Source organism: Centroberyx gerrardi, chromosome 2, assembly GCF_048128805.1.
Source record: "Centroberyx gerrardi isolate f3 chromosome 2, fCenGer3.hap1.cur.20231027, whole genome shotgun sequence".
Taxonomy (NCBI): Eukaryota; Metazoa; Chordata; class Actinopteri; order Beryciformes; family Berycidae; genus Centroberyx; species Centroberyx gerrardi.
Genome location: NC_135998.1, coordinates 36,783,420 through 36,795,919, shown reverse-complemented (window position 1 = coordinate 36,795,919; position 12,500 = coordinate 36,783,420). Strand labels below are relative to the sequence as shown.

At 41.0% G+C, this 12,500-nt stretch overlaps 1 protein-coding gene across 1 annotated transcript in view; it reads left to right on the top strand.

Moving 5' to 3' along the window:
• Positions 1-12,500, top strand: part of dcc (DCC netrin 1 receptor) — a 172,021-nt gene that overhangs the window by 61,879 nt on the left and 97,642 nt on the right. Inside the window, 4 exon segments of the mRNA XM_078286289.1 lie at positions 3,978-4,137; positions 7,224-7,378; positions 7,620-7,768; positions 8,015-8,153. Of these exon segments, the coding sequence (XP_078142415.1) occupies positions 3,978-4,137; positions 7,224-7,378; positions 7,620-7,768; positions 8,015-8,153 (603 nt within the window).

Genomic DNA, 12,500 nt, shown 5'->3' with positions numbered 1-12,500 from the left:
AAAATATGTAGGCCTATACTGTAAATAATTTAGTGAATTAGAGAATAATGTAGATAATGAAAAGATATCATATTGGGCCCCCACTATCCCGGGCCTTTATCCCACACAGTGTAACCACACTATCAACCCATTTAAAGCTCCTTTGCAGACTTGCAGCTCTCTTGATGTCTCTTATGATGTCTCTTTTAAATCATACTGGTAGTGATCTATAATACTGTGCAGACATGCAAGCACCACTCTGCACACAGTGGATGTCACTATATAATGCAAAACAGTTTGATCTGAATATTAATCAGACATACAATTCAGGAGGCATAAGATAATGTACATTACTAATGCTTACTATCAAACAAGAAGGTATTGTGTGACTTCAAGAGATGACAGGCACATTTTTATATTACTTAATTATTATCTATTCAGATTTGTTAGTAATATGTGGTAGTTTCAACAATTCACCTAGAGAAGAGCTGGAGTTGCTTACTTATGATCTGGGCAACTATCACTATCACTAAAAGTTAGCGGAGTTATGTTTGATATTTGAAATAGACAGAGAGAGGGAAGCTTTTTGTCCCCAACAGGATTTCTGTTGTGTGATAGTAGTAGAATAGCGGCCATTCAACGCAGGCTCAGCTGCTCCTTCAGTCAGACCGGTTCACTGGGTGTCATGGGGGGACAGGTGCTGATTCTGAATCTGCTGGGCCTGATACCGGGGAACATCTGATTTAGGGTGAGCAGCTTGCCAGAAGTGAGGTTGTGTTGACTACATTTCAGCTAAATGTGAACACTCAGAGAATACATATGGGAGGATATGATGTAGGCTATCGACCCTGTTTCAACAGTTTGTGGAATTGGCTAACAGTTTAATTTGCACCACCGTTGGTAAACCCACCTTTCTTTGTGAAAAAAAAGTATAAGATACTGTCGTCTTCTTTTTTCTCTCTCCTCTCGTTCCTTTTTTTGAAATCCTGACTTGACTTTAGCTTTAGACAGAGACATGGTGCATGTCTGTCATCACTCTGCTGCCTCAAAATCTCCAGATTAACTTTAGCGCTGTTCACCGGAGCTGTGGCAGCGGCAGGACTAAACCATTTTCAGTAAGCAGGCGGGGGGGAGGCTACTGTCTGCATGGTTAGGCTGTTTTTTGACAAAACAAAACAGAAAATAAAAAGAAATCACGAAATTTGTTTGTACTTATATTTCAATTAAGATATTTTTGTGGATGCAAATTTCAATGACTGATGAATAAAACGTTGTTATCCCTACCAGTAGTTCCGAGGCCCGTCAGTCAGAGGCCGTTGGAATCGAATAACTTTCAGTCTGGAGAACTGTCTGTCGCACAGAAAGCAACAGACAGCAGAGCTGCAGGAGAAAATGAACCAATCCACAGTCTGTCCGTACTGTCGATGAACCAATCTGATCTCATCATGACATGCAGAGGAAAATATCTTGTGCTCGATGTGTTTAGAAGAGCCTACTCACTTTGTTCAGACTGAGTCTTGCTATATTTTAAGTGTTATATTTTACATGCTTGCTATATTTTAAACTGGCGTGAGATTTTTCTGGGGAGCGTGAGAGCGTGAGTCTCACGCCAGATGTGTGAGTTGGCAACCCTGTAGGAGGTTCAACTCCCAACTCATCACAAGTGTTCATTTATTGAACCATGAAGCTAACCGTGAAGCTAACCTGAAGCTAACCATAAAGCTAACCTGAAGCTAACCATGAAGCTAACCGTGAAGCTAACCTGAAGCTAACCATGAAGCTAACCTGAAGCTAACTGTTTCAGCTGCTAAACTGAAGCGTTTCAACCTTTTCATGTGACCAACAGGTGGAAATGTTTCAAATGTATTGTTATGTTAGCATTTTGCAACAGTAAATATTTCCATTTCGTATTTTCACTATAATTTCTTGGTTTTTAGTTATGAACTCTGAAAATCGTTAGCAAATTGCGCCATCTGATGTGGCTGAAAGAGAATTAAGTGGACAGTCATATTCTAATACCTATATTACACTTTTTGCTTTACTTTGTTGTTTATTCAGAATTGTAGATGCTTATATTACAATTTCTTTTATACTCTGTTGATCTTATTTAGAGTTTGAACCAGGCTGTAATTTACCTTACGTCTGTTTGCTGTTGGTGTTTCTGGCTTTGTGTCCTTTTTCCTGTAAAGCACTTTGGTACAAACTGGTTTTGTGTTTTTAAGCGCTGTATAAATACAGCTGACTTAATATAGATATAAAAACATCAGTGTCTATAACAATAACACCTCAGCGTTCCCAGTCATGCTCTCATTCACCGCATCATTCTGCTGTATATGGATTTCTTGGAAAGAGTAGAGCTGTAAATAAATGCAGATTAGATTTGTAGAGTTTGAAGTGTGAGAAGATTGATAGAAACAGAACTCTATTAGCTGCTTTTTCACCATTTATCATGATACAACTTCTAGATCCAAACCAGATCTAGCAAGATCCATGTTGGATTCAATTGTTGTCTGTTACTTTTTGCAACAGTAAAGAATTTATGGAGACCTTGACATTTAAAATTTAATTTAAAATATTCTGATATATTTCTTTGAAGGGCACTTGTTTTGTTGTCAGGGGAAGTTTCAACATCCCAAAACAGTATTTTAGCATTCTTCACTGAAAGCAGTGAGCTATGCTAGCTGCAAGCATCTCATTTATCAATATAAGGCGATGAAGAAATAGAAAAAAATAAAGTAAAAATTTCTAGTTGGCTGCTAAAATAGTGAAAGCGGCACAAGTGAAGTTTCATGGTATCAGACACTGTGACCAACACATGAAAAAGTCAATTTCCTGCCCTGATGAAGAAAGTAACAGAATAAAATTCAACATATTTAGGAAAACGTTCCCATCCTGATCAAAACTCAACATTTCATATTACAGATATATCAGATTTTTCCTGTTCTGTGTAACGTGCAAAAACCAGGGGCTGCCATCCGAAAATGTTTGTAGTTTGGAGACTTACTGTGCAGTTTTGGGGACAGACGAATTATTTGCAGTTTATAGGTGTACTAGTTATGGAAAGAGAATAATGAGTTCTTTGTCCATTCTTCAACAACGTTTCTCATTTTTGTCTCATAACTAAAGTGCCTCATTTATCACACTCTGCCTCTGGAAACAGAGAATTGACCACCAGGCTTTATACTCGTCTGTATAAGTCCACTAGTCTGGTCAGGACCAGTCACTCCTGTTGATGCAAGATATTTGTCAAATTGAATAAGACAGTTTGGCTATAAACGTTTTGGATGCTCAGCCCTAATCTTGATATGAAGAGTTCTATTCCAAAACACTAAATATCCATTTAAAAAGTTACAAAAAAAAATCCTTATCTGAAGTTTCTCATTCAAGATCTCTGATTTGTAGACAATCCAGTCTGTGAAGCTGTTCTCATTTAGTCAACCGAGGACTTTAGTGCCCTACTATGCTTTAAAATGTGCAATCATTTGGTTTAATGTTGTGCTGTCAATCATTTTGTCAGATTAAATAATTTTGAACAGTAATTCATTATTAATTTTGTTCAGTCAGAGCAGTCACTGTTTTTCAAACGATGGATATCTCATTTTGGAACCAAACTCTTCAAATGCTCTGCCACTTTTTTTCTAGTCTGTGATCTTCTTTACCACTCTTCTTCCTTCCTTCTTTTCTTCCTTCCTGTCTCTTCCACGTCTTTTCCTTTCCTTATCTGCTCATTTCATCGGCCATTTGCTCCTCTCGTTTTTTTGCGTTTGTTCTCCCCCCCCTCCTTCCTCCTCTCCCTCCCCTCCTCCTGCGCCTCCCCTCCACCTCCTTGTACTCCCTTGTCGTCCTCCTTCCTCCTTCCCCCTCCTCACCTCCCCTGGATAAACGGTAAACAGAGGCCACTCCCAGTCAGTATAGACCCGCCCACACCTCCCTTCCTAGCCCTCCGCCTGCTCCTTCTGGCTCCCCTTTGACTTACTCCTCCTCTGATCCCCCCCCAGTGTCCCCCAGCCCAGGCGTTGCCCTCCCCTCTGCCCCCCGCGACCTGGTCCCTGTCCTAGTGTCAAGCCGATTTGTCCGACTCAGCTGGCGCCCCCCGCTGGAGGCTGGAGGAGCGGTCCAGACCTACGGCGTTTATTACTCTCAGGACGGAGTCGAGAGGTAAGAGCCTGGTTTTCTTTATCTGTTAGTTTTGGAGTCCGATAGAGTTCTTTAGTTCTGCTGTGTCACCTCTAACGAAGTCTGGGTCTTAACGAGCTCTTGGACTGCACTACAAATAGAATTAATAGACATAATGATATTACAGTGTAATACATTATTATCATTAGTAGCAGTGGTAGTGGGGTTTATATTTTAAATTTAGGTTTTATCACAACAATACAGTGCCTTGGAACCATTAGGCTTTATGTTGTGTGGTTCTGAACGAGAGTGTCTAGGAAAACACTCATACACACCTGCGCTCTTTTGTGTCAAGAGGTAAGAGTCTTGTTCAGGAACTCAAAGCGCAGTCATTGTATGTTGATCTTCAAGTCCTACAGGTACATAGTACCCAAAGTATTGAGTCGTAAAGGTACATAGTACCCAAAGTATTGAGTCGTAAAGGTACATAGTACCCAAAGTATTGAGTCGTAAAGGTACATAGTACCCAAAGTATTGAGTCGTAAAGGTACATAGGACAAACATGCCAAGACAACAGGATTTAATTTTTAACCCAGTCCTTGAACACACTGTCACTCTCTACACTGAGATGGTTTGAGAGGTAAGAGTCATTTTCAGAAGCTCAAACTGCTGTCATTGTTTTGTTAATCTGCAAGTCCAAAAGGTACATAGAACTCATGGTGTTGACTCCTAAAGGAACATAGGACCCATAGTGTTGACTTCTAAAAGAACATAAACCCATGGTGTTGACTTCTAAAAGAACATAAACCCATGGTGTTGACTCCTAAAGGAACATAGGACCCATAGTGTTGACTCCTAAAGGAACATAGGACCCATAGTGTTGACTTCTAAAAGAACATAAACCCATGGTGTTGACTCCTAAAGGAACATAGGACCCATAGTGTTGACTTCTAAAAGAACATAAACCCATGGTGTTGACTTCTAAAAGAACATAAACCCATGGTGTTGACTTCTAAAAGAACATAAACCCATGGTGTTGACTCCTAAAGGAACATAGGATCCATAGTGTTGACTCCTAAAGGAACATAGGACCCATAGTGTTGACTTCTAAAGGAACATAGGACCCATAGTGTTGACTTCTAAAAGAACATCGGACCACTATGCCAAAGACGGCAGTACTTTCCATTTAACACAGCACTTCTACACAGTACTACTCAGTACATTTAATAGAATAACCTCTTGGTGAAATGGTGTTGAGTCCCCTGCTGGTGTTAAATGGTAACCTCTGACAGGACAAGCTCCAGCTGAAGGCTTTCAGATCCAGGCTTTTAAGCTATTTTACCTCAGGGACAAACTGGCCTGCAGCGCTTTAGAGCACTTAACGCTACATAGGAGAAAGAGCCACCGGTCTTCATCATGGAGAGAGAGAAGCAGACAGAGAGAGTGACCTTTGCCAGTCCTAATAACTTACAGAAAAAGACGGAAAGAGAAATGTGAGGGAGAGAGAAAGAGAGAAAGGGCAAGAAATGGTTTGTCAGCCATAATGACTTTCAGAAATAGGGAGAGTGACAGAAAAAGAAAGCGGGAGAGAGATGAAGAGAAATGGATTGCGAGACAGAAAGAGATGAGGAGAGAGAGGAAACAGAAAGGATAAGGCAGATGAAGAGAGGAGGAGAAAAAGGTGAAGAGAGAAAGAGAGAGACAGTGCCAGGAAAGAGAACAAATGAATGAAAAGAAACAGATTGAGAGAGAGAGGAAGAGACAAAGAGAGGGTGAGAGAGGTTTTGTCTGCCCTGCTAACTTCTGGAAGGAGAGAGAGTGACAGAAAGAGAGAGAGAGAGAGACAGAGAGAGAATAAGAAGAGAGATATTTCCTTTTATATGTTATTTTCCCTTCTATATGCTTTGGTAACACAAACGTATTTACATGTCATGACAATAAAACAAGTTGGAAATTGAAAAATTAAAAATGAGAGAGTGAGATAGAAACCTGTTTTGTTTATTTCAAGAGCCAAGTTCATCCAGGTCAACAGAAGTAAAACACTGTTGTGTTATTGTGAAAATTTAAATTTAACTATACGTCACTTACAATTTTACAATTGCAGTTCAGGCATTTAGCAGATGCTTTTATCCACAGCGACTTATAATTAGAAGTCTTCACAGTGTAGGCGTGATTTCCATCTCCCATAATCCTCTTTGTATCAAAATGAATTTGATGAGGTCACACAACAGGAGAATGAACTTCTGGGTTCTTCTTCAGTTTTCGTGACTTGCAGATCAACCGAACGACAGCTCTTTCTCCACCAGAGAAAGAAACTTTTCTACCATTTCTCATCAAAATTGAAGGCACACTTCCATCAGAGAGAAACGTTTCTATCATTTTACTCTGCTGCCGTTTTATAGCTCTATGTGAGAGGACAGTTTAAAAAAACACCTCCAATAAAAGCTCTAAGCACTGTCCTTTTCCTTTACAGTGAAATTAATGTTAAAACACGCTATCAGAGTTTGGTCCTGTAGTGTAAACTGGGCTTCACTGTGGTCCAGCGGTTGGCCCGGTGCTTTCAGGCTCCTGGGACTGTAATCTGGGGATTACCTCCTGTCACAGAGGGATTACACAGATGACAGTGGATAGCTCTGATAATCTGCACTCTTAAAAATACTGTTAAAATGACAATCTAGAGCTGTTAGAAAAGATCATTTAATAGAATACCAAGCCTAGAGGTGATAACGTTAAAATATAGATCTATAAAACATTACTTATATTGAATAAAGATGTCAACACATTACAATCTAGATTTCTATAAAATCATTTAATAGAAGATCATACATTGTCTATTTCTAAACTTAAAATATAAATATTAATTTAAATGTAAATAATATAATATGTATAATAATTACCGCTATAATATTTAATATTATTATACTAATAACAACAATAATGGTAATAATAATCGTTATTATTATTACTATTATTATAATGATAATAAGAAAAAGATTAAGAAAAAAGAGAAGAAGAAGAAGAAGAAGAAGAAGAAGGAGAAGAAATTTAGAATGACGAAGTCCATTTTCTGAAATAAATATGTAGATTAAACGTTATTGAACCCTGTAACGCTGTGTTTTCCCACGCAGGGAGCGGTCAGTGAACGTGTCGGAGCCGGAGTCTCTGGAGCTGACGGTGTCCAACCTGAGGCCGGAGGAGAGCTACGCCTTCCGGGTCGTCGCCTACAACGACGTCGGCCCTGGAGAGAGCTCCGCCGTCCTGAAGATCACCACCCAACCTGACCGTGAGACACACACACACACACACACACACACACACACACACACACACACACAAATACATGCACACAAATTGATACATGGATACATATACAGTATGTGCACATATATAACAGAATCACACAGATACATGCTTACACATACAAACAAAATACTTGCACATGTTCTGCCTTGTCTAGTAATAGGAGCGGTAGTAGAACCAGTAGCAGTAGTAGTATTTTAAGCAGTATTCCTGTGTCTCTACAGTCCAGGTACCCAGCCAGGTGGAGAGCCTCCAGGCAGAGTCTCTGTCTCCGACCTCGGTCCAGGTGAGCTGGGAGCCTCCGGTCCAACCCAACGGACCGCTGCTGGGATACAGACTGGTCTGGACCGAGAGCCCGTCCGGCAAGGAGCAGGTCAGTACTGTCAGGAGAGGGGGCAGCAGTACTGGTACCAGTAGTAGCAGTAGTAGAAGTAATAGTAGTCAGTGTAGTAGTTGTAGTAGTAGTAGTAGTAGTAGCAGTAGTAAGAACTACTGTATTGTGGTTTGAATCAAATCCTCCACCAGCTGTTTAAATATTTAAATAATAATAATGATATAATAATATAATAATAATATAATTCTTCATTATATAACTCAGTTTCCTCCACCTGTGTTTCAGAGTGTGGAGGTGAACGGGCTGAACTACAAGATGGAGGGACTGAATAAGTTCACAGAGTACAGCGTTCGGGTCTTGGCGCTCAACCGCTACGGCCCGGGCGCCGCCAGCGACCCCGTCAGCGTCTCCACACTGTCCGACGGTGAGAACCAAACTCAGCAGGCCTCTGAATCTGACCAAGGGCCAGAGTGGGAATTCAGTGTAAAAATAATTAATGGAGGAAGAGACGGGACCTTCCTTCATTTAGATTTAAATTTCATAGAATATTCCTCAACTGAGATTTGTGTCTTGACCACACTGAGTTGTTGATGAGTTGTTGCAAAATTAACAGAAATTGTTATTCTTATAAAATGATGATAACAAAACATCAAACTTTGGTACTTTTTAAACAATACTTGGGAACGTAAAGGAAAAACTCCAGAAAATGTTTCAGGATGTAAAACATCAGCGGTAAACGTCAGGTTTTGGTGTCAGTCCCTCAGAATCAAAGAGCGAGGGCTTCTTTCTAGAGCCGCCATTTTGCACCGAGAGACGTTCAACAATCATACAGGGAGAAATCCATCGTAGAAGAGGAGAGACCAGTTTCTCCACCACAGGAGCAGGAGAGAGACCAGAATGCACTGCAGCAGCAGGAGAGAGACCAGAATGCACTGCAGCAGAGAGACAGGCTGGAGAGACTCTCACTTCATCCCAAGTGGAGTAACTCTCCCTCTGCTGTCGCTGTCTCTCTCTCCGCCCACACATAAAACCCACAGCGGAATATCTTCACTCCCGTTCTCTGGGGGTTGTTGCAAGGCATTCTGGGAAATGTAGGAAATCGCTAACTGAAGTAGAAGCAGGCGAGGCAGGTGGAGGTTTTCCTTCAGGCTAAATCCTTTGCTGACTAAATGAGAACAATTTTACACAGCAGACGCTCCGATTTTACACATTATTAATGATAATCTTCAGTTAAACGGATCTATACTGTATTAATATAGTGTTTTATTTAAATTATAGTACATTTTAAAGGATAATAGCAAACTTAAGTCCTTATTTGACTAAATGAGGACAATTTTACAAACTTTATCCTCAAGATTTTAGTGAAGAATTCAACTTTACAAGATAGATAGTTGTTGTATATGCAGCATGTTGGAGGGGAACTCGACAATTTCAGGCTATAAAAACATAAAAGGAACAGGCTCTTGATATCTGAACACACACAAAGCACAGAACACAGCGGCGGCTGAACTGGGTGTGTGTGTCTGTGTGTGTGTGTGTGTGTGTGTGTGTGTGTGTGTGTGTGTGTGTGTGTGTCATTAGTTAGGATGGAGGAGCAGAAAATACAGAAAAACGAGCCGAGACACAGATTGATTAGACACACACACACTTTCTCCCTCTTTGTTTCAGAAACACACACTCTCTCCCCCTCTCTCTCTCTCTGTGTCTCTCCCTCTCTCTCTCTCTCTCACACACACACACACACACACACACTTTCTCCCTCACTGTTTCAGAAACACACACTTTCTTACGCATAAGCGCTCACACACACGTGTACATTGTCTCTCGATGTTTCAAACACGCACACGCTCTCCCTCTCTGTCTCAAAATCACACAATTCTCTCTCTCTCTCTCTCTCTCACACACACACACACACACACACACGCACACACACACTGTCTCAGAAACAGACTCATGCAGACTCTCTTGCCTCAGTGGATTCTCTCTCCAAAGATTACATCTCTCTCTCTCTCTCTCTCTCTCTCTCTCTCTCTCTCTCTCTCTCTCTCTCTCTCTCTCTCTCTCTCTCACACACACACCCTCTGTCAGTGGTTTCATTAGGCGACTCAGGGGTCTTTAATTAAGCAGGGAAATGGGGAAGGCGCTGCTTCATTTCAGCCTCTCAGCCTCCGACACTAATGGAGTCTGGCACTCCATAAATTCCTCCGGTCGCTCAATACACACACACACTAACAGGACAGGACAGGACACGCACGTGTGTGTGTGTCTGTTTGTCTGTTTGTGTGTGTGTGTGTGTGTGTGTCTGTTTGTCTGTTTGTGTGTGTGTCTGTGTGTGTGTGTGTGTCTGTTTGTCATGTATGATAATGTGGCAAGAATGAAAAAGAGAAAAGAGAAGGAGAGAGAGCAAGAGAGGGAATGAGAGGGAGAGAGGAGTGTGTGTGTGTGTGTGTGTGTGTCTGTGTGTGTGTGTGTGAGAGAGAGAGAGAGAGACAGAGAGAGAGAGAATGGAGGCATCTGTCCAGCAGCAATCATACAACACAAAACGATCTGAAATACTTGTCAATAGCACACACACACACACACACACACACACACGCATGTGCATACACACAAGTAGTCAATAAATAGCCACACACACACACACACACACACACTGCCAGACTGGCTGCATTGTGAGTCTTCCGGCTGTGTAGCGATGATAACAATGACTTGTTGTCTAATTGAATCCACAAAACCTATCTCACACACACACACACACACACACACACACACACATAGACATACTCACACACACACACACACACACACACACACACATAGACATACTCACACACACACACACACACACATAGAGAAGAAGACATCAACAGACACACTCACACTCACACACACACACTCTCTCTCTCTCTCTGTCTCTCTCTCTCTCTCTCTCTCTCTCTCTCTCTCTCTCAAACACACACTCTCTCTCTCTCTCTCTCTCTCTCTCTCTCTCTCTCTCTCAAACACACACTCACACACACACACACACACACTCCAGGGTTAGCAGCTGAATCAATAGATAAGCTGTGGACAGTTAATCACAGGCTGCTGGTTGGTTTATGCAGATTAACAGAGTTATCATGTAATTATAACAACAGACTTCCATTCAAAACACAAATATTCTTCTTCTTTGTCTTCCCATCCGTCTTATTACTATCATCATCATTATTGTTGTTATTATTATTATTTCTGGTTGCATATTGTCAAGTAACAGTTATATATTGACGGCTATGATGATAATATGCTGATTTGAATGATCAGAAAATGATAAAGAATGATTTAACAATAATTTCTGCACATTGTTTTTGTTTTTTATTAAAATAATTCTGGTCAAAGAGAGAAAGAGAGAGACAGGAGTGGGAAGAGGAAAAGAGACAGAATATTAACATTTAGAAGTAATAAAAATAAATCTCTGTGTTTGTGTGGTAATCCGTCTGACCAATCAGAGGAGGCAGAAGGCGGGACTCCAGCCTGTCAATCACTCCTGCTGTCACTCAGTGGGAGGCGGGTCTCTCTCCTCCTAAACTTCACCTGCAGGCTTTAAGGAGAGGAAACCGTTTATTTCAAATGAACTAGAACGTTTTAAATTGTATTTAGTTATTTTTTCAAGAGAACAGACATTATGATCTTTACCATTCAACGCAAAAAAGACAAGAGGACTTAAATCAAATGATATTATTTTAATCAAAAATAACATTACAGAATAAAGGGCATAAACGAGATGAATAAATTGTCCTTTCAACATGATTATTACTGCCCAGCTTCTGATGCGATGCTGATGGAGAGCCACACTGTTTGTAATGGATGGATCTGAATTGTTTTTTATTTAAAATGTACTTCAGTCATTATATAATGAAGTAAAGATAATATTACTAACTTAAAGAAAAAATCTGAATGAAGTACAAGTACACAGAAAAGCTACTCAGCTACAATAATGAGAGGAACTGCCACTTCATCCTTGGATAAAGATGTGTGTGTGTGTGTGTGTGTGTGTTCTTTAATGACACTCGTCCTGTCTCCAGGCTTTATCTGTTCGACCTCGGCGAGGTTAATCTTGTTTTCCTCTGAAACACTCGGCTCTGCTCAGATCACTGAGGCCGAGCCGCGTCGGGACTTCTCTCCACTTCTTGTCTGTAGCAGCAACATTAAGATGATTGATCCTCCAGGCAGAGCTAGCTCCACGCAGAGGGAGTCAGCTGTCTGGCTGACTCCACCGGGGAGACGTTCAGGTCCGGATTCAGTAAAGGTTACAGAGCGCTGAATCAGGAAACCAGGCTCCGGCTCCCCAGCTGGGACTCTGAGCGCTGCTGTGAGCTACTTTATATTAAAGTAAAACTAAGCTGTCAAAAAACATTGTCGCTAACTAAAATAAGACTAAAAACGAGACTAAAACTGAATTAAAGCCAGCTGACTGATCAGGGTGCGTACCATGTGACCGCAAAGTCCTGCGTTTGGATCTGGACCCGGACCTTCGTCAGCTGTCCTGTCTCTCTTCACTAGAAGCTGTCTAATGAAGGCAAACATGCAAAAAAAACCAATCAATTACAAAAAAAAAGAAAGAAGATGCAAGTGTCTCCGTTTGCACGACTCCTGGGATTATTTAGAGCTAAAGGTCTGAATCAGATCGCTGCTGCAGGAAACCAAGTGACTCAACTCTATAAAAACTAAAGTAAAACTCCCCAACACTCGCTGGAAACTACAAATAAAGTGAAACAGAGAACTGAAAAGTAAA